Here is a 24080-nt window from a genome sequence, read left to right as displayed (position 1 = left end):
AAACGAGTCACGTTAATTTTGTTACCACAGACACCTTTCCTAATAATGGGAGATAATAATATACAGGGGCGTATCCAGGATTTTCTAACCCGGGGGGCGAATTACTATCTAAGCGGAGCGCCACCATCGGTTGGCACGCAGCGTACAAGAAAATTTCTGGTTTTGATACCCCCCAGATCACCGGAAATCGCACTTGTCGGGCTTGAAAATGACCAACCATGCAGATGTACACTTTTGCCTGAGAACCAAGTATTTCCCAATAGTTTTTTTTTCATCCATAACCTTTTTGAAGATTGTCACCAGTCACACATCATGTTCGACCTCATTGCATGTCCTGTGGATCATTGCTTTTGTAGGTGATTCTACGTCGCGGCCCACAATATCCGAATGCCCCACTTTTCAAGGTGTAAGCCCATTATTTGTTCAGAATTTGAAAATTCACATTTCTCGTGAATGAAATCACTTCAAAACATACCCATAATGTTGCACAAAATTCTATCTATGGACAACCAATATAGAAAAACCTCCTTGAACCCCCTAACAGACAAGTCAAAATTGCACGAGTAGAGAGAAGTATGATGAAGAATGTTGGTCAGGAAATTTTCGAAAATTCAGACACAGTTAATTTATTGGTGTACAAATATTAAAACTCTATTATAAACTTCGTTGAAGGAAATGAAAAATACCATATATTTCCGATATCAGATATTTCGAAACCGAACACTACACACATAGGCGTTGGAGGCGGGGGCTGCAGCCCCCCCCCCCTTCAACCATTTTTTTCCCCCTGAAAATTCGGGCAATATGCTGAGAATTTTTCGGGCACCTACTGAAAGAAAAATAAATAGCAATGATGTAGCTTAGGGAAATGAATAGTTTAAAAATTATCTCCTTGGTAATTAAAATAAAGTTCTAAGCTTGGCCGACTAATTCGCCATTACTACTGTAAAAGAGAGTTTTGACATAATTGGACCTGTATGCTTTTTCTCCAACTATACATAAGACATTTCGTTGTTTACATTAGCATCCGGCGGTATACTGCGCAACTTTCACGGACCGTACGGTACACGATGCCATGCGATGTAATGATCGATGCTTGCTTATATGATATTGAACACGCGCAAAGCGCGAAAAAAATTAGTTATATTTTTTCGGGCAAGTCGTTACAGCCCCCAAATCCAATTGGGCTCCTACGCCTTTGACTACACACATATACAGTTTTGAGGCTGTTCATCCTGTAACATGCATTTTCATGCTCACTGATATGATGTGATATCTGCTCTTTGCTACAAGAAAATTTTGGCCGCAAATACCTCCCAGATCGCTGGAAATGGCACTTCCCAGGCTTTGTAAGTTGCATCTAAGCATTGTCTATTTTGAAATTACTAGCGATATCATTAAGAAAATTTGCTCAGGGGAGAGGGGGGGCGGTCGCCCCCTTCCCGAAATGCGTCATGTTCCCCGACGACTCGGTCGAATTCAAGACCAGCCACAGTTGGTTCCATAGCACAATTGTACAATTGTTTAATGCGTCCATACACACACACGCGTTATGATATACTATATAAAGTATAGATACATTAGTGAAAGAGGAAAAATGGAAACGTCAAAAATGGAGTTGTCGGTGTAAGGGGTAGGGTGAGACGCACGTCCCCTCCGTAATCCTCGATCTGCCACTGGCTACCCTGTGTATATAATAGGGATCATCGCTGTAATTATGACTGGCGCACGGAGCAAAGAAATAGACTCACTGGCAAATTCCGCTTTTGTATAAGTATATTTTTTCAATCTGTATTCAAAGAAAAAAAAAGAGAAATAATCAAGAAAATCATTTAAGAAGAGCGCCATCATTTTGCAAACTTGCCAAGCCGTAAATGTATCATCGAGCTTGTACTAGGGAGTTGTACAACCCCCTGCTTATACACTAAGCCTAGCTACACACACTTCCAGCCAACTCTACATCCAGAAAAAAATGACTAATCAGGGCTCGCCAAAAAATGACTTCACAGGGCTCGCCAAACCAAAGAATATTGACAAAAAAACAATACACAAACACACACGCACGACCCCCGGACGGAACAGTCAAACTAAACACCTGCCCAACCTCATAAATCCCGCCGGGTAGACAAAGTTGTCGAGTATACTCAAATGAATCAGTACGTAGCCTATACACTGCTTACTGGTAGGCCCGCAAAACATAAACCCTAAAGACATGGTAGAACTTATAAGAAATTATACGTGAACATTAAATAAGAATACCCACTTCTTTGGCGGAATCAACCAGCATTTCTCAAAAACTTGATCACTTTGGTATTCAATGTCAATACATGCGAAATAACAACAAACTGGTTAGCAGTGAATACGATCGAACAGGTTAGCTATAACTACTTCTCGTTTCCAAGAAGTCCCGACAGAGCGCTCCCTCGGGGAGCCGATCGATACAACGAAACAATGACTGTTCCTCTTTCTCTTCCCGAGGTATTGGCGTTTATCTTCTACTCCCTCCTTTTCTCCTTTTTCTCCTTTTTCTTTTCCCTTCCTTTCTCTCCTCCTTTTCTTTTTTTCCACTCTTTTTCCCTTTTTTCTTCTCTTTTTTTCTCTCCTCTTTTCCTTACCCGGGGGCGCGCCCCCAACGCCCCCCCTGGATACACGCCTGTACTATTTAAGCCCATGGTGACCGGACAACTCCCCCCTGGACAATTACCCCCCGGACAATTACCCCCCAGACAACCCCCTGGACAATTACCCCCCCCCCCCGGACAATTCTCACCCAGACAATTCCCACCCGGACAGTTCCCACCCCAGACAGTTCCCCCCGGACAATTCCCATCCCGGACAATTCCCCCCGGACTCCCCCCCCCCGGACAATTTCCCCCGGACAATTGCTATGGCGCGAGAAAGCGAAATATATACGTACACATATATATATGCTGTACTTGCGAAATACATACATGGTTAACTTCAAAAATACATTTTAGACATATTTGTTTACAGATATATATTCCCTGAAAATTATATTTATTCCCTTAAAGTATATATTTATATATTCTCCAGGCGTACAGAAAGTATTTTCTTAATAACAAATATGTATTCTGTGCAAAAATATATATTCTCTTATAGTAAATATTCTGTCAAAAATATATATTCTCTAACACAAAAAATATTTTTTCTCTGCCAAGAATATATTTATTCTCTAAGAGAAAAAAAAGGTATTCTCTAAAGAAATATATATATATCCTTTTAAAAAAGTATGTCAATTCTCTGACCGAAAAATGTTTTTCTCTAACAAAATATATAAAATCTGTGACAAAATATATAGAAAAAGTTTTTGTCTGTCCAAAATTAAATTTTTATTCTTTGTAGGAAATAATATATATTCTCTAATAACAAAGTTCTATTCTGTGCAAAAAATATATTCTGTGCAAAAAAATATATATGCTAAACAAAGTACGATGCTCTGTAATTGCCAACTGAGATGTTTTGTTGTTCAGTAACTTCAGTGACCAGCTTATTCATCATATTGCTGTTTTCTTCACATCCACTTTCTTTCCGTTGATGTATAGAGTCCTTGCAGAAGTGCAACAAATTATTGAAAGATTGTGGTTAGAGAAGAGCAAATAGTGGAATATATGCTAAGTCTTAGCCTAGTGTAAGTAATAAGTATGCTGTTTAGAGTAGTCTAACGTTAACATCACACTACCAACTATCCTACTAACACTCTAAATCTGGACGCCATGATTGCAGTACTGCTGCTATACGTATATGTTACCTATGTTATACCAGGGAGCTGCTACTCTAACAGCTCCCTGGTTATATGATATGTTAATGGGACTGTTAAGCCGGCTAGATACAGTAGGCTATGCTGTTGATCGTATCGTCGTAATATCATATGCAATGAGATGTCGCAAAACCACTAACTTTGAACTGCATTTCGGTTCTGAGCAAGAAAGTGCATTGTACTTGCACACTTATTGCCAATATAATGAATAAGCTGTTCACTGAAGTTACTGAAATACCAACATCTCAGCTGGAACTTACAGAGCTCCGTACTTTGTTCAGCATATATATATTTCTTACAGAATATATTTTTTGCACAGAATAGAAAGGCCTACCTGACATGTCAATAAAACATTGTATCCTAATTCACAAGTCAGTAATATGAGGCATAGCTTCGGCTTTTGTCCACAAACTTTCAGTTCTGTTACCAAATTGTTGACCCTTATTATGGCCAGCAAGAAAAGACGAAACTTTGAATTCATCGGGGGTGTTGAAGAAATTGGGAGGGTGGCTGATCATTGTAGTACTTTGCTGCTAAATGATCAGAACAACCCAGATTGCTTGAAGAAATAAAGGAGGAAATTAAAAAAGAGTGGGCTCAACTCAAGTCTCAAATCAGTGGCAAAAATATTCCATTTGGTCCCGTATCCCAGCTTGTAATCCAGGAAGGCTACAACTATCCTCTGTTGTCTGAATTATTTAAAGTAATGGTACACCTTTTGCACGCAAAGTAAGGCTTCCAAGCTGCAGGTTTAAGCAAATGCAAGTATGTTGGAGTTTACAGTTTGTGAGTTTTAGATTTTACGGATGCCCATAAGCTCATTTCCAATGCCAATAGCCCCCTATTCGTACGAGGCATAACGCACATGTTATCTGATAGGCTGGTCGGTGGGAGATACTGTAGCTTATAAACAAGGTTTCCACAACTTGGCGTCTGGCGACTCAAAATGACCTTTGATCTCAATAAAAATTTGTACTGAACGTTTAACAACTACATACTAAATATGAGATTCGTTCAACATTCCCTTCTTGAGATATCGTGTTTACAAGGTTTACACTATTTGACCCCTGGTGAACCCAAATGACCTTTGACCTCCACATTAAACTAAAGGCTTTTGCTCCTAAATATGGTCCCCTACTCACGAACTAAATATGATATTGGTTTAAGCTTACATCCTTGAGATATCGTCTTTACAAGGTTTTTACTATTTGGCCCCTGGTGACTCAAAATGATCTTTGACCTACCCACAAAACAAAAGGGTTCTTCTACCCAATGTGTTACTCATACTATACACCAATATTAGATTGGTCAAAGCTTCACTTCCTGAGATATCGTATTTACAAGCGAGGCGTTACACCCCCCCCCCCAACACACACGCATACACACTCTCCGCCCGCATGAATGCATAGGTTAGATTGTCATCGAAACCAAAACTGAAATCTCTTGTTGCACACCCTCATTTTTACTGGAATAATAGCCTTAACCCCGCCTACATCGGCTGTCAATCAATCGTCGAAATTTCCGAGGAAGGGGATTGTCCGGGGGAAAATTGTCCGGGGGGAAATTGTCCGGGGGGAAATTGTCCGGGGGGCAATTGTCATGGGTGGGAATTGTCCGGAGTGGGAATTGTCCGGGGGGCAATTGTCAGGGTTGGCAATTGTCCGGGTGGGAATTGTCCGGAGGGCAATTGTCAGGGTTGGGAATTGTCCGGGGGGCAATTGTCCGAGGGGGAATCGTCCGGGGGGTAATCGTCCGGGGGGAAATCGTCCAGGGGGGAATTGTCCGGGAACCCAAAAGACTACAGAGGCTAGGAAGATAGCTGTGTTTACCATTGACGATACAGCGGTATTACCATAAGATAGTGACAGAAGCAATGGTTCAAGTAAGGACAAAATTTCATTCACCAAAGGAGTTTTTTTTTTTTTTTAAATCGGAGCATTTGCAGGCTACAAAATCACGTGGGCCTCATGGAATTCATCCTAGAGTAGGCCTATTGTATGAAGAAAGAAATGAAGTATCGACTGCACTATATGTTTACTTTTAGTAGCATTTGGTTTGCACACCCATTTTGTGGTGGGTAAATGTGGTGGGTAAGTGTGGTGGGTAAGTGTGGTTGGTAGTAAATCGAAAGAGCTAGTAACGCCCCCATTATGTCATTACGGTTAGTAACTTACGTGACCCCTATCAAATAATGGTACCAACAAAAGCTTCAGTACATGGACTATTGTATAAGAGGTTAACAATATCTGTATCAAACACAACATCTTTTAACATTTATTATCAACATTTACTAATGTAGAAGTACCAAAATACAATATTCCTGTTCCTTTGACAATTTTTATTTTACCTGTTGAATTTTTCTTCTAACATTGACAAACAGTGCATACCCTAAGATTTTAGTAATATCAACTTTTCTGAGAATGACGATCTCCCTTCGCCTGGCCAAACAGTGAAGTCTTCGGCTTTGAGTACAGCGTTTCTGTATGTTGCCGTGTTGGACGAAACTAACCGTAATAGTAATTATCGAGTTTGCGATCCGCGGTCTGCCGCACAAGTTTGCACGGTAAGTGCAGCTTCCTACAGGTATATGAAAACCACATTCTAAATAACTAAAAATGAAAACATGACCGAACATCAGTTACGGTACCCAATGATTGGAATTAGGTTAGGTAACTCCTTTGTTCAAGAAAGGGGAAAAAAGCCAGCCCATCTTACTATCGCCCAGTAAGCCTCACTTCCATTATTTACAAGCTTTGTCAGTCCCACATCAGAGATGAGATTGTTCAGTAAATCCTGTCTAAAAGCAATTTGTTTACTTCTGCACAGTATGGATTTCTATCTGGAAAATTTTGTATTTCTCAACGTATTGATGTCTTTATGATTGGGCAGCCATTTTGGATAGGGACAGGTCTACTGACGTTGTATATACACAGGTTTCATGAAAGCTTTCGATAAAGTCCCCCCCCCCCCCCCCCCATCAACGGAAATTGGTTCATCTCTCTCTGAGTTTCAGGATACTATGGCTTATTATGATGGAAACACACAAGACTTGATTGCAGTCACTGTAGTAACCAGTGGCGGACCCAGGATTTCGCCGAAGGGGGGCCCCAGATGGGAAATGCCTAATCGTCGTCCTGGGGGAGGGGTCTAAGGGGAGTGGGTGACCCCTCCCCTTTGGAAAATTTCACAAAATATGGAGGTCCTCGGTGCAATCTGGTGCTACTTTTCGTGAAAGTTTGGAGTAAAATTTATTTCCAATAAATCATGTATTCATGGTTTGCCGGGCATATATTTGCAATTTCGAGCAATGAGCTGGGATTTACGTCTTTGGGGAGCAGGTGGTGATGCAAACTACTTTTTACCAGGCTACTCTAGGCCATTTCATCTTGGATGCCCCCTTCCAGATGGAGACTATTGATGCAGTCAGAGTGCCCCTCTCACCTTCACTTTTTATCAGAATGATGGTGTACTCTTTTTGCAAATTTATTTTACAAAAAATTACACGCACAGTGGCGTAGCTAGGATTTTTTGAGTGGGGGCCATGGGGGCTGTTCTTTCTTGTGAGGGGGGGGGCCGGAGGTTACTATCTAAGCGGAGCGCCACCTTGGTTGGCGCGGAGCGTACAGAGAAAATTTGAGATTTCAGCACCCCTCAGATCGCAGGAGATGGCACCTGTGAGGCAAAATAGCAACCAAAAAGATGTGCAACTTTGGTGACAGAAATGCAAAAAAAGTTTTTTCTCTTTCATGCTGACTGGTCTTGCCAACTCAGCCAGACTTTTAACTTGAGGGAAGTTGGCATCATTTGTCGTTTCAAGCTGTCAAGGCCTTTCTCCCAACTCAAACCCCTGTGGGCTACCGGTAGGTTTGCAGGATATGCCCACATGTGGACTTAAATAGCATTAGAGGAAGGGGATGGAAGACTAACACGCATCGATGTTTCGGTAATGGTCCACATTGGTGGCTCGGTGCTAATTAGGCCATTTATTGGGTTTCTTGAGGCAGCTGTCATCAGAATCTGGGTTTTTGTGCCAATCGATGACCGATAACATGTATTGGTATGTAAATTTCTTCTTCATATATCTAGCAACACTCTAAAAACAAATGAGTGGATTTCATTCCATTGGAGTGATCACTCGGCGCACTTCAAATTAAGAGTGAAATTTAACTCTATTGGAGTTAACCCTTACTCCTAATATGAGTGAATATAACTCTATTAGGAGTTAAGATTTACTCCAATGGAGTGGAAATTCACTCTTATACCGGAATGTGCTCAGTGATCACTCCCATGGAGTGAAATTCACCTATGTTTTTATCAGTACAGTACAGTGCATATCATCATAGACGTACGTACTACGTACGTTCGTATGTCAGACGCACTCGATACCCACGATACGATACGGTCCTGGAGAAACTATTTCCACTCATCATTTTTTAAGGCGATACAGTAATGAGTATTGAACAGGCACAGCCGCATGTTTGCAGGAATTTCAGAATTCCCAATATTTTATATCTCTACCAGTAGTGTTTCGACAGTTTCGTGGGGCATAAAAAAGTTGTTTTGTGGAATATTCAATGACATATCAGTGGCGGATGCAGGATTTGTGACAGGGGGGGGGGTTGACTGGTCCAGCCGCGTCTGAACGTAAGACTATCTAAGCGGAGCGCCATCATCGGTTGGCGCGGAGCGTACAAGAAAATTTTTGGCTTTACAAACCCCCCAGATGGCCGGAAACGGCACTTCCCGAGTATTCTAAGCAGCATGTACCTAGCCTGAAAATATAGATCTCATGTCTGCAATTTCTCAATTGATGAGACAAAAACAATCTATGAAATATGGTATTACATATCAGATGAGTTGAGATGATACAAAACTCATAATGCCTTTAGCCCCCAATCCCCTCCCGTTCCGTCACCACTGTTTGATGCAGGGCCGGATCCAGGATTCTGGAAGGGTGAAGTGTTTGCTCATGAAAAATTCGTTAGCGCATCCTAGCAGCCTACCGCTCTGTAACCTCACCACCGAAAAAAATTCGACCACCACCTCAATTTTGAAACTTTTCGGTCTGAAAATTGAGATCGTTAGGCATTTTTGGCACATGTAGCACGCGTGCACACTATAGTTAATTTGACGGAAAAGACACACCTGGATGACTTGTGAGGATAACCGCTTTTCTGACGTCCTACATGTTTAAAATTGGCGTTTAATTTAATTATTTTTTCTCTCTCTCTTGTTTTCTCTCTCTTTTTTTCTCTCTTTGTTTTGGCCAAGAGCAGGGGGGTCCGGACCCCCTGGAACCCCCCCCCCCCGCTGGATCCGCGCCTGCATATATTCATTTGACTCGAGTCAATATATGAAAACCTGATACCTCGCCTCAGTACAAATGGAGCCAATCTTTTGATAGATTGTTGCGCTAGGTGGAAGCACTGAACATATTTTCAGCAGATATCGATATCGCGCAGCACAACAAGGTTCGTGGTATATGGTCGCAATCGTCGCATCGACCATTGCCATGCCATGCTGTGTGACCATTCTCATGATTACTACAGATATTGTATTTTCTTATTCTGCCAGATGCAGACGAGATAATTGTGTAACTCTATTTCCCAAATTATTGAACAAAAAATATAAGTTAATCGCACTTATTTTTATATTTTTACAACATTTGTTTTTACCCCATTCCCAGTGGGGGCCAGTGGGGGCCAGCCTATTTCATGGGGGGCCTCGGACCCCCAGGCCCCCCGTAGCTACGCCACTGATCACGCATGGGGCCCTTTCCCTCGAACGCGGTAAAAACAAAATCAGGATTTTTAAAAAGGGGGGCCCGGGCCCCCCGGCCCCCCCGGCCCCCCTGGATCCGCCCCTGGTAACGGATCTGGGCGTCACAGTTGCCAAAGACATGAGTTTCAGAGATTACACCGCGAAAACAGTACTCAAAGCACCCTAGGCGTCACTCGTAATACTTTGAGGTACCTTGATGGTCAAACGTTACAGCTGCTACTAAACAAGGTAAAGGTGAGACCCATTGTTGAGTATGGAGAACCAACATGGTCTCCTCTATATATGAAAGAAATAGATGAGATTGAGGCTATACAACGAAGAGCAACTAAATTAACACCTGGTATAAAGGATACCCCATACATTCAGAATGCATGGTTGCCATGGTTAAACTACCACGCTTATAGCACATAAAAGTTTGAGAGGAGACATGATTTTTGTATAAACAAGTATATAAACTAAAGTCAAGTTACAACAAATCACAAACTGTTCACCAGGGTTTCTAACTCAATTACCGGACCACAAATTTAGCTGCAAGCTATAGTTAAGCCAACTTAGGGTTATAAACATTTTTAAACATTTTTTTACTCAACGTGCCATTGACAACTTTTTCTTGGAACGGAATTTTGCTAATATTTTTCACTGACTTTTGACTTTTTTGTTAATTTTAGGTTGAACTATTGATGATGACAATGACGATTAAATGATGACAATGACGATTAAATGATGACAACGTTGACGACGACGACGACGACGACGACGACGATTACGATGACGATGATGATGATATTCTATACCCTTCGCTGATTTGCAATTGAATTCTTTCATTGTTCATACAGCCAGGTAGATTAAAGGGGGAACTTAGGTAGATTTTAGTCTTGATATGTCAAAGTCCAAGGAAAAAGGACATTTTCGCGGTCGAGTATTGTTTCTATAGCTATTTTGTTTGCAAGATAATCATCATTTTTAAAATATGTTAAATCCCTAGAATGTTCTCTTACGACTCACGTGTGGATGAAGTCGGCTCCAGTACTGGCCTTTATGTTAATCCATTCCGTTATAAATTATAATAACTCATCCAAAATATATTCTTAATTCATTTTAAGAACATCAAACCACAATGAGGTGACGTTCATTAACCAATTTTATTTGCCCTTGACAAACTTGTAGTGCATTGTAAAGCAAGTCTGGCGTTGGATGTGCCTCGGTGTAGACTGCGTTTTCTCCTCAGTGTGCATGGTGAAGTTGTACATTATGCAATTAAGATGTGAATAAACATATATTACGTAATTACTTAAGGCGCCCTACTTGCTACAATGTCATAAGTTGGGAATTTGAAATGGTATGGAGCAAGAAGCTAGACTGCAATTGTGAATCTTCATGCTGAAAGTATTTATCAGAGTACAAATGTATGGATAGCCTTTCGGCTAAGATCATGTGTAGTATCTGTTCCCTTTCTAAGCGAATTGTGAGACACCTCTGACTATGATCACGCAGTCACAGTCTCGATGCATGCAAAGGTACTGAGGTTCAGAGTGGATCAGTATAGTTTGGATATTTGGTTTGCTTGACCATGTTCCTTCTTAGGTGACGTTTGCTTAAAAAGTGTGTATTCACGAGTAAATATCTTACCTTCGAGAATACTCTGGACATTCAGGCCTATTACTTGGACCATTGTCTGCATACAATGCTACGGTCAAGGTAACTAAGATCGAAGACTAACCTAATACGTTAGGCTCCAACATATATCAATAACATTACAGAGACGGAATTGGTTCATTCTGTGTGCTTTGGTTGAAAACATCACTAAAAATTACAATTTACATTTGAATAAAAAAGTGATCAGTAAAGAATTAATCACTATTTTAATTAAATATTAAGTTTAAGTAGAAATCTACTAATGTTAGGCCGAAGAAATACACGCAAAAAAAAGGAGTGGGTGCGTAAAAAGAAATAAACGTGTAAGAGGGTTTGATAAAATAAGAATTGCGAATTGCGTATATATATATATATATATATATATATATATATATATATATATATATTTATATATATATATATATAATGTAAATAATAGTAGCGAGAAAACTTATCTTAGTTTTAAAACAATAGAGTTTTTATAAAGAAATGCATAGGCGTACTTTGTTGAAATCATATGTCTGTCTGGTCTTGCAGAGAACTCAAAATGTTGGTGGACTCTGAATATGACTTTAGTTCGTGTCAAGGAAAGTCTTGGCCAAGTCGTTTGCAATACTTTTTTTCTCCTGTGCAAACTGCACATGCCTCAGAGTCCGTTTCAGGCTACCACGAATGTGCTTGTCCACTCTATTTTACATGCCCGAGGATCTGTTCGATACAAACCTAGTTTCAATCGAAAGCGTTGCCGCGGGCGTTCTCTGGGCAGTACATCAAATAGATACAGGTAGATAGCTTTTTGAAAGAGAAAGGTATACACTAGGCTGTACATACTACGGTCTTAACAAGACTGTCAAGAGAACTCCGAGTCCGAGACAATGCAATAGTTCAAATTAAGTCCAAATACAAATCCCACCCCACTGACACGAGCACTATTCGTCGTGTGAAAGAGTTTGTGTGTGTGTGTCTTTAAAAAATCATTTCTAACGATAATCCAGTAGCAATTTTGTTCAATAGATTGGTTAAATAGTTTATATAGGGGCCTCATTGAAGGCACGCTATATATATATATATATATATAGCACTATATATAGTTCATATGTTACGGATCTTAAATCTTAATTCATTCGAACTAGTGGTAAATTATGTGTCTTAAATTTGATCTGGGCCTCTTTTATCGCGTTCTCTACCATAACTTTCAACGGTTTTCGGAAAGGATCGAATGATAGAGCGTGCTTAGGTCGATGGAAGTTCCCCTCTGTTCTCTGTATTGTGCAATTTAATCTCTTTTCATCTAACGGAAGCCCAAGAAACTCAACGATTCTTCTAAGTTGGTTTGGAAGATCAGTCTTCAAATCTTGGTAACGAACTACTAAAACAGTTTCATTGGTGAATTTATCTGTAATCTGGTCGACGAGGGCTAGCCAACCGCGTGACATACTTTTCACGCAGTCTGGCCAAGCTGTGAAGCAGAAAGTATATACAGAATCATGAGTTTTATCAAATATTTCATGTACGTATATATATCACACGAATGAATTTACATTTCACTTCGTGAAGGCTTATTTAAATTGCAAAATAAGCAAAAATACTGTATGAAGTTTAAAATAAAAAAAATAAAAGCTATATTATGTGATATCATTTGAGTTGTTTTTTTTTGTACGCAATGAGGCTACTACTATATTAGTGCATATTAACATCTAACTTGAGATAACAAAAGACCTAACGTTTGTGGCTACTGATTCGTTGCGGGCCAGACTGAGTTTCTGAAAAACATATACTTGTCTTCCAGCCACTTTGATAGATCAACAATTTTGGGTGTTAATTATGCGTCTACGGCTATTCTGGTTTTCATTCAACATATAATAAATCACTGAAATGCTCCTTTAAGATGATGACGTCAAGACCTCAGTATAAACCTATAAGCTTTTACGTCTCTCTCTCTCTCTCTTTGTTTAGAAATCGTAATAACTCAACCTGTACACTCTGTCTTTGTGTTCATTTCACGTTAACAACCTTCAACCCAAGTTGCCCTTGACAAAGTTACAAGCCACACTTTGAACGTGTTAAACTAGCTAGAGTTCCCCCCCCTGCCCCCCCCCACCGCCACCAATTGGGCTTTGTGTCGCATTCTGAATACTAGGCCAAATGGAGTTGTTGCAGACGCGGTTTGAAACAATTTTATGAATTGGGATGAAGTTGGGCATTAATGAGGTAAGAAACTTAGAAATAGAAATAAATAAATATCACAACAATGATTTTAAGACTTCACATGATATTGGGTATAGGAAGCAGCTTAGTATATACATTTGTTTGAATAAAGAGACATTCTCTCCAACTAAAAGTGTGTTTTGTTTAGGGTCTACCAATAGTACTTTGTTAGTTCGAAACAAAGGACTTGGGGTTGGGGTGGGAGGGGGGGTTGGCTGCTATATATAATTTTAAATAGCCCCAGCTAAATCATTCGGGAGTGGGTTTATATATAGTCAGTATGACCCCCTCCCCTCGAAACGGGAATTCAAAGAAGACAACATTCCTTCAAGGTAAAGTTGAGTAACCTTTTGTATGGTAAACAGATTCGTTGACAACTTTGGTGTGTCCTTTTCCTTTCCTTCGATTGAAGTCCGCCATCATTGCTCCGTAAAGATCTCTGGTAAGGAAAATCACCTTCTCAATTTTCAATGGCTGCTGAATTTCATGCATTTTTACAACGACAGTTTGTCCTGTATAAGGATCCTTCAGTTCCCCTTTGAAGCCTTCGTAAATATCGGGAAGAAATGGGAAATATATATATATATATATATATATATACATATATATATATATATATATATATATATATATATATATATATATATATGTATATATATATATATATATATATATATATATATATATATATATATATGAAATGTAGAAAATGAAACTTCAACAAGCACAGTAAGAAAAAGTATACAAAGTTGTATGTTCCAATATTTCACCCGGCTAAGGCTTTATCAAGAATGAGGTGCAACTACCGACTCCGTGTATATAAGTAAAAACTTTAAAAAACTTTAAAAACCAATTCCCCTGAGCTTAAACGCACCAGCGAACAAACTGTATTCGGAGCGCACAGACGGACCAGCAAGATGTGAAAAGCTTAAATATCCAATTGACGTCCAGCACAGCCATTCATTAAGTTATTACTGGCTTTAATGGTAAGGGCTTCGATTATTTTTCTTTCACTGGTATTGGGTAGGTTGTGATGTAGGATTTGCCAATTGATATTTTCTCCAGATTTTGGATTTATATTGTGAGTTTGTAAATGTGTGTATATGGTCTGTTTAGTCATACGTAGATGTTCTTTTATTCTCGTTCCAATGGTGCATCCCGTTTCGCCGATGTATGTAGACGAGCAAAGATTGCATTTAATCTTGTAGACACAGTTTTTGGCTAAACAGATATTCTTCTTTACAGCGATTTTGCAGGTGTCACAGTTGGGTGGGCAACCCTGTTTGTCACGTGGCGCCAAAAACAAACTCGCTGATGGATTACCTGTCATGAAGTGTGTTCTCAGATTTGTAATGCCCGATCTGCTGATTGTTGCCAGGGTCTGCCGTTTTATGTTCTCGTTCACAAATGGTACTTTTAGGTAAATTCTTTGATCTTCAGATGGTCTAGTAGGGGTGATTATTGTGTGTTTCATGGTTGAGTTCACGAATTTTTTAGGATATCCGTTTCTTATGAAGTTAGTTTTTACTTATTTAAGAGATAGTTTAGTTGAGGGTTTGTCTGTGGACCTGGATATGGCTCTTCTTGTTTCTCCCGTCAAGATGGCTCGTTTGGCAGAGGTGGGACCATGGCTGTCCCAGTGCAAAATGCAACCACTGTGTATAGGTTTGGTATATAGTTGTGTTGTGAATGAGTTGTTTGTACGGTTGAGCGTTACAAATGTTTCCAGGAAGGGCAATCGGTCATCCACAGGCATTTCTATGGTAAAACTAAGAGCCGTGTTGAGGCTATTAGCGACGGATAGGATGTTATCGCTGTTAATATCCGCCGATGTCCAAACAAGGAAAATGTCGTCGATGTAGCGTTTTAGCATGACATTATTTCCAAATTGGTGACGAAGCTGGATGTCTAGCTGATTCATGTAGATGATGGCTAAACTGGGGGCTAAGTTGTTTCCCATGGCTAAACCATTATTTTGTGTGTAGGGCTTGTTGTCGATGAGAACGACGTCACTTGTTAAGCATAGTCTAACGAGCGATTCAAAGTCGTCATCTCGTAGACTGGACAAATCACACTCTGCTTTGTGGTTGCTAAAGAATTGTCTGGCAACCTTATACATACTGGGTGTTTTGTTGTCCATGTCATCCAAAGGGATAGATCCATAGAGGTTGCTAACGTCGAGGCTGCAGAACCCGTGTATATTTTGTCCCTTGATGTTGTCGAGGAACCGAAGGAAATCGTCGCAGTTTCGAAGATGGGCTGGGACTTTGCCTAGCAGTTGGGTGAGGGAATACGCTAAACTTTTAGACAGTTTGGTAGCAGGTGTGTCTGTTGCCGGGTGAATAGGGCGACACTTCAGATGACCTTCTTTGTGGTCCTTGGGTAAACCGTACACAGCGCATGGCATGGGTTCACAGCATATGTTACTTTTCAGTTTTTTCCAGAGATCTGGATCGATTATTTGGTATTTATCAATGATTTTGTTTTTGTTAAACTTAATTTGTTCTGTCTTGGGGAGGTTCAGCCTTTTCTTCTCCGTATAATTGCCCGTTTCAATGGTACTTTTAGCAACCATATTGGTGTAATTATCGTTGTCGATGGCAACTAGACGTTTGGTTTTGTCGGATGATACAATGGTTATGTTATTAAGAGGCCGACGATACTTGTGACGTTTGGCGTTGAGTATAGCAGTACCAGAATTTTCACATTGATTGATTATACGTGTGATTCCACCTTTAAGCTCGTTGATTGCGTGTTCCGGGGCATTTTCTTTCTTCAATTGATCAACTGCTAATTGTAAGCTGGCTCTAGCTGTTATACAGGCTCGCGGTAGAAACTTGGGATCAGCGTTGACATATGATGGTCCCTTGTTGAGTACGTTGACCAGGTTTGAGTCGAGTGGGTACGATGACAGGTTCTCAAATCCTTTGGGCGGTGGAAGCTATAGTTGTTTCGTTTATGTTGGCGTTTAGTAATAGTTGCAGTTTCTTCTGTTTAATGTCCCGTAGTGAGTCTTTGAAAGTTGATATTATTTTATCTTCACATAATGGTTAAGGGAAGACGTTCGTTTTGATACATGATAAACGATGATATTCCGTATCAAGTGCGAGTTGTAGCCATTGGAGGCTATGTTTTCTGGTGGGGGCTACAGCACGAGGTGAATTGATGGTGTTGAGAAGTACGTTTTTGGCCCTAAGGCCGTTAGGTACTACACATTTACGTTTACATTCACGGAGAAAGCATATATTGCTTCGAATGCGAGTTAGTTTCTTCGCTAGTCTATAATATGAAAGAGCGGATGTTGACATGCTTGGTGTATATGATGAAATGTAGAAAATGAAACTTCAACAAGCACAGTAAGAAAAAGTATACAAAGTTGTATGTTCCAATATTTCGCCGGGTTAAGGCTTTATCAAGGAATGAGGTGCAACTACCGACTCCGTGTATAAAAGTAAAAACTTTAAAAAAATTTAAAAACCAATTCCCCTGAGCTGAAACGCACCAGCGAACAAACTGTATTCGGAGCGCACAGACGGACCAGCCAGATGTGAAAAGCTTAAAATAATCGAAGCCCTTACCATTAAAGCCAGTAATAACTTAATGAATGGCTGTGCTGGATGTCAATTGGATATTTCGCAATCTTCATTATCAAAATTTCATCGACTATGAAAAGGCTTTTGATTCGATTCACCGGGACAGTTTGTGGGAGATCATGAGACAATACGACATACCAGGGAAAATCATCAACATAGTCAAAATAATGTATTCAGACAGTGTGTGTGCAGTGTTAGATGACGGCGAAGTAACAGAGTGGTTCCAAGTAAAGACGGGGGTAAAGCAAGGATGCGTAATGTCCGGATTTCTCTTTCTTCTTGTGATTGACTGGATGATGAGAGAGACTACCAAAGACAACAACACATGGATCAGGTGGCAGATGACGTCTAAGCTTGAAGATCTAGACTTTGCAGATGACGTCGCGCTCCTATCTTCCAGCCATTCTCAAATGCAAAAGAAAACAAACAGTATAACTGGTCTCGCGAGTAGAGTTGGACTTAAAGTAAACAAAAAGAAGACAAAGATCATGAGAATGAATAACAAGAAGAGGGATGCAGTTAAAATAGAAGAGTATGACATAGATGATGTGAATGAATTTGCATACTTAGGTGCAATAGTAAGCAAAGAAGGAGGTGGAGAGAGGGAAATGAATAGCAGAATAAACAAGGCAAGAGTTGCATTTACTAAATTGGACAAGATATGGAGATCCAAACAGTACGGAAGAAAAACCAAACTCAAGCTATACAAAACTTTGGTAAGACCAGTACTTCTTTATGGTTGCGCCGAATTACGTAGAAAATGAACAAAAGTGATGAAAATAGACTGGATTCCTTCCAATACCAGTGTTTGAAGAAGGCACTACAAATATTCTGGCCCAATATCATTTCAATGGATGAGCTCAATGAATACACCCAAACTGCAAGAATAAGTCAAGAAGTCAAAAGAAGAAGATGGAATTGGATTGGTCATGTTTTAAGGAAACCAAGTGATCCCTATTGTATGATTGCCCTGACATGGCGGCCAGAAGGAAAGCGGAAAGTTGGCAGACCAAAAACAACGTGGAGGAGGACAGTGGAAAGAGAAAGAAAGCAAGGCGGGTGGAAGACTTGGAATGAGGCAAGGGAAAGTGCACGAGACAGGGACAAGTGGAAACAGAGCGTGATGGCCTTATGTGCCACAAGGCACGAAGAGGACAGATGAGATGAAATGGGAAATATAGTAGAGATCGTTACGCCAGAGGGGTCACAACACAAAGATAAAACATGCTTGTGGTAATCGTTATGAAACACTTTAAACTAATGATTATGAACCTTAAAGACGTTTTAAATCTTCTTTAAACCTTCCTTCAGTTACTGAGCTATAATTGCTAACAACCAACTAAATGTTCTTGGTATATCACCCCTAAACAGGGGCGTCAATCATTGGGGACAGGGACAAACCTTGGGGGAACCCCCCCCCCCTCGCCAAGGTTTAGTGACTGACTCGTGTAGGCGGTAGCCTTAAACTAGGCTCATAATGACTCGTGTATCTCATAAAATGAACTCACACATTATGCTATGAGATGAGTAGTTATTAATGTTTTATTCTCATCTGCTCATCCCTCCGAATGAAAAAAATAAAACTTTGAAGGGGAGAGGTGTCCCCTCCCCCATTTGAAAAAGGTTTGGTAAAATGAAGGATGCCTATAGAAGCACTGCAGGAGATGGTGCTACAGATTGCAATTTTTGAAACGATATTGCAGAAAGCCAACTGATTAGGCTGTACCACATATTCATGTTACATTATGTGTACTGTACAGTAGGATTTCTTTTAAATAGTCTGTCTGCTATAGAGTCCCCTCAAGCTCCCGTCCACCCACCCTCCCCCAGAAGCTGATTTCAACTTACCTCCACGATAAAGACTCGTGTCATTATAAATACTTCCGGTGTATATCCCTGTTACTCGTTCAATTAGATACCTCAACCACGTGTTTCCAGAGCCTGGAAGACTGGCCAAAGCTACCACTGGCAGTCCACCTTCCGGCATAAACCTAATTTTATCGCACAAAGACGACATTTCTGTAACAACAACAAAAGTCGTCAACGAGTCAAATTTGTACAATCACACACTTTTGACAGCCAAGTCACCGTATACCAGTTTTATCCTCTTCCTCTATCCTTTGTAAATCATGAATGAGCAAAGACAATTATTTTTCCCATTTAATCCCGGTCTCCCTAATCGAGCTCCGTCCCGGGCTGCAGCGCCTAACCCCCCCCCCCCCCCCGAATTATCCCAGCCAGTCCTTCAAGATACGCCCTCGGTAAGCCCACGAAACATTTTAATCAATTTTAACCCCAAAATTTGCTCTATATTGGCAATCAAAACGCGAAAAAAAAAGTTTTGTAGTTTGATGAATTGTTTCTCATTGATGTATCAACAACATAGGATTAGATTGACATAGTTGGTTACAGTTATATGCAATATGACAGGACAGTCACTAAATTTCGAATGTTAAATGACTCAAACATGAAATTGACTTTTGTTTTCATATGGGGATAATATAATACCTCAGTTTGAGTCTGTTAAACTTAAATGATCTCAAAGCAGATTTTCGCGTTTGGATTAAGGCGGTGCAATCGGGGAGCTCATGCAGTTCTGTGAAAAATCTGAAAAGTGTCCCTGTTGAATACATTTTTAGATTTTCCCTCTTTTGGCAATAAGATCTACCCAACTTTTAAATTTTTGTGATTGTAAAGTACCCATATATTATTAAAAAGTCTCCCTTGGTTGGAAAATTAAATTAAAATATTCCTTATTAATGGTTGTTGAACATTCAAATACTCAGACAAGATATATTGTTGCGGTAAGTTTTGAAGGTTTTAGTTATTTATACCTTGTAGTTTGCTCCTTCAAATTCAAAGTCACATCTTCCACTACCCCTAACCCCACCACACCCCCCCCCCCCCCCCACGCTCGCTCGAACCGGGGTTGTACCATATACCAATGCCCATGTCGTTTGGTCCCCAATTTCCGGCAAGTTTACTAAACCTGTCCAACACTACTCAATATCATTAAGATTGCAATTGTCCTAACAACAACAATATCATATCAATTTTCATACCAAACGAATAATTAAGGGATCCATTCTATTCTATATAATTGTGGTCCAGACGCTTTTTCATATTGATTTTAACTGATCTAATTATATATATATATATATATATATATATATATATATATATATATATACATACATATATATATATATATATATATATATATATATATATATACATATCTATATATATCTATATTCCTCGACTTACCAGTATCATTAAGAGACTCTCTGGTAGGTTGTGCAACTATCTCAGTTTCGTCCGGGGTTTTGATTTTGATGTTTCCCGTTCTCTTTTCTGCGGCGGTACCAGTGTATTGCCTCATTGCTGAAGTTAGCGAAGATACAGAGGTCGCGTTTATTGGAAGAGATTGATTCTTTGTTTCGGCGAGTCTTTCACCGTAATCTAAAGAATCACGCATTGGCCGTGGTTGCAACTTGTTGGCAAAGTTTGGAGGTCTGAAGACAGGTGTAGATGTCTGTAATTGCAATGAGGCATAAACCACCGCAATGGCGGCATATATCAGCAAGACATATGCGGATTTACAACCAGCTAGGTTATCCTTAACCATTGTATTGTGGTATCGTTTAACAACTTGATCAAAGTGAAGACTATGATAAATCCTTTCGAACGCTCAATTAAGGTATTACAACCTAACCAACAAATTACATAAAATACCCAATGATATAGTAAGCTGAAATGGGAAATTCGTACGGAGTCCAAACCCTGACAACGTCAATTTAGCGCTTCTAAGCCTGTAGATATCCAATAAGTTTCCCAACATTTTAAAAAAATTTAGCGCTTCTAAGCCTGTAGATATCCAATAAGTTTCCCAACATTTTACAAATTTTAACCAAAGTCGATCAGGCAGAAGAACAGAATTGAACATGCGAAACGAAAGAGTGACGTCATCATTGAAAGTCACGTGATTTATCACAGACTCCACTCGAAATCAACGCGCCGTTCCAGTAGCCTGATATTTCACAATAATTTCGTCGTCAATTCTACCACTTAAAACATTAATCCTGCGTCACTCAGTTCATATTCGTCTCAGAATTACACTTCCTTGGTGATCGTTAGTGTTGATTGTTAATCCAGCCTGTAAAAGTAAAGTGGAAACAAAAGGTGATATCATTCTTCATTTCCCTGCATGTGAGGCTTCGATAAAGTTTTCTTTCAATTTTCTTTATATTCATTTTCTGTACACAAGTTTGAAAAGTGTATGTATAACAATAGGAAAGATAAGCGCAACTAGCCCAAACCAGGAAATGACGTGCCTAAGAATACTACCACACGGATGCCTTAATTAAGGCAATTATTATGAATAATAATCATTAATGATTATTCATAATCCTGCAGTTGCTTATATGGTTGAGACTGGATAGATGCTCAGACATAGAATTACGCTCCGTGACAAACATTGTAACCGGTATCATGGAGGATATTGTTCAAGCTGGGACCAACATACCCAAGAAATCGTTGAAATTATTAGTTGCGACACACAACTTGCTACAACCAGTCCCACAATGTGTGAAAATAGAAAGAGTAAGATGGTTTCCGTTTATCCTGAAGAAAGTATTGATATTATTCGAAATACTTCTTGGTTCATCCTTCTTTTCAATAAATTGATGCTAACAATGAATTCTTTTTAATAATGTTCAGTTTGTCGCCGTTATTGATTTACAGACGACCATAATGCATGGTATTAGCCGAGTACAGATTACGTAACCTATGAACTCTGGTCCAGAGTATATATGCGTTAAAGGAATTGAGTGACTTGAAGTGTTTGTCTACTGAACAATTGTTCTGATAATGTTCTCAAGTTGCTTTATTCTTCAGCATGAAACTCGGTGTCAGAGCGTTCAGATATATATACTGGCAATTGCAAAAAGAGGTTTTTCGAACGTCATTTTGTTTATTTATTGGTTTGATCAAAAAGACAAAAAAGAGTAACAATGTGGAAGGAAGTCTTCCATAAAGCCTGAATTGGCTTAACAGAGTAGAAGATTCCCTGGTAAAAGAAGAAAAATATAATACAAGTTGAATGAGCAGAATTATACAGATACTTTTAGGAGTAATAACTACTAATAATCTACTTTTCCTTGTGTGTTATTGCTAGTGTACATTTGTCTGCTATTACTTGTTCATTTTGCGTCTGTAACCTGATGATGAAAGTCGCTACTTTCGAAACATGTCGTTCTTTTTGTATCAATTTTGGTAAATAGATGTATAAGTTAAAGTCTGTGGTGTTTTCAATTTTTTATTATATATATATATATATATATATATATATATATATATTTAAGTAAATGCCTTGGTAAGTACAGCTGTTACTCGGAGTTTCACGCCCTTAGGGTGGCGATCGTCAGACAACTGAACAAATACTCGCTGCGCGGATATATTCTATGGGGAACACGAACCCTATTTCTTACGTGCACGGTTCATTGGTTTGAGCCTATTGTGGCGACACTTGGAGATGAATTCAGATCTTTTATTGAGTAAATGCGGGTTTTTGGACAGGAGGATACAAAGCTTCTCATCAATACAGAGGTTACATTGACCGGATCTACGCATGCGAGTATTGGAATGCTTAAGTACGCTCCACTCAATAACGAAGGGGGCACCCTTACGCTTCAGGTCCCATATGTTTGGAAAGCTCTGTTTCTTTCTCGTAACGCTCATGGCGGAAGGACTTACTGTGGGTACTGTACCTTTGCTTAGAGGGGCCACCCTAAGGGCGTGAAACTCCGAGTAACAGCTGTACTTACCAAGGCATTTACTTATATGTTTAGGCTCTGCTTTTATAGCATAGAGCACTCTTCTTGCAGTCATGATCCTTCCTTGTTATACATATATATATATATATATATATATATATATATATATATATATATATATATATATATATATATATATATAAATATACATACATATATATATATATATATATATATATATATATATATATATATATAGTGGGAAAATAGTAAAGTTTGCTAGTGCTAATGATAAAGAAAAGAAACACGACGTTTCGGGTATAAACCCTTTAAGAAAGTGGGCAAAAAGACTACTAAAACTGTAAACAGCGAACGAAGAAGATAAAATGGTCCAATGCACACACATGAAAGAAGCGAAAAGTAGCAGGGTAAAAGGACTTACAACAAATCGAATTTAGAGTTTAAACCATAAGGGGATAAGGTGCCAAGCCGAAAATAAGTCTATTTTCGGATTTAAGACGATCGATATCAGTGCCTCTGGGGGACAGAGCACACGTAACTTCAAAGTCAGTGATCTTACAGGGGGAGGGGGAATTGAAGTGAGAGGCAACAGGGTAACCAGGAAACTTTGATTTGATGGAGCGTAAGTGTTCGGTAATACGATCTGCCAGTCTTCGCTCGGTTTCACCTATGTAAATAAATTACAACGTTTACATATGATAACATAAATTACATTAGTGGAAATACAAGAAAAGTGATGTTTGATTATAAAAGAGTTTTAGGGCTTGTTGTGAAGAGAGGAATATGAGGTGAATTGCCGTTCAGTAATTAAAATTAATTAATTAATTAATTAACCCAAAGATATGCCCTATAGTTTGAAGAACCGACAGTGGTTAAAAGCAGACTTGTACAATATTGTGTGTTCGCACTTGTGCCCGTATTCTGGCATAATAAACCTGTTCTCGTCCTCAGCGTTTTGGCCTCGTAAATAGTGTACTCTGGAAAGTTTGGAATCTAGTAAAGCAATTAGTGTAAAATGTAGTATTCCTACTCGTACTTACGGTTATGAGCCTTGTACTCGTCGTATTCATGCTAATGTAGCCTACTAGTATTATAAGTCTGATGACAAGGCAACACGCTTTCTTTCACTGTTTGACATACTGACCTTTTTCACAAATACGCCTTTATGCTACCCAAGTAATAGAGCAGTATATTCCGTTTCGTTTAAGACACAAACACACATATTTCGACTCAGGCGGTGACTGGTATATATGTCTATTCATACTCCTTCTGCACGGTAGTGAATCAACC

At 39.4% G+C, this 24080-nt stretch overlaps 1 protein-coding gene across 3 annotated transcripts; it reads right to left on the bottom strand.

The window, feature by feature from the left end:
- Window positions 1-10320: 10320 nt before the first annotated feature.
- Window positions 10321-24080, bottom strand: LOC139965803 (sialate:O-sulfotransferase 2-like). 3 transcript variants are annotated; one of them, XM_071968517.1, is made up of 5 exons: window positions 23935-24080; window positions 20263-21151; window positions 18844-19014; window positions 13750-13947; window positions 10338-12653 (listed from the first exon to the last, which is right to left on the bottom strand). In XM_071968517.1, the coding sequence occupies exons 2-5, from the start codon at window positions 20621-20623 to the stop codon at window positions 12310-12312; spliced, it is 1074 nt and encodes a 357-aa protein (XP_071824618.1). In that variant the 5' UTR covers window positions 20624-21151; window positions 23935-24080; the 3' UTR covers window positions 10338-12309. The 3 variants fall into 3 exon arrangements, with proteins under 3 accessions (XP_071824619.1, XP_071824618.1, XP_071824617.1); XM_071968516.1 differs by having other exon boundaries at window positions 23831-24054; XM_071968518.1 differs by lacking the exon at window positions 13750-13947 and having other exon boundaries at window positions 10321-12653; window positions 23831-24074.

Source organism: Apostichopus japonicus, chromosome 3 (genome assembly GCF_037975245.1).
Source record: "Apostichopus japonicus isolate 1M-3 chromosome 3, ASM3797524v1, whole genome shotgun sequence".
Taxonomy (NCBI): domain Eukaryota; kingdom Metazoa; phylum Echinodermata; class Holothuroidea; order Aspidochirotida; family Stichopodidae; genus Apostichopus; species Apostichopus japonicus.
This window is presented reverse-complemented; position numbering and strand designations above follow the sequence as displayed.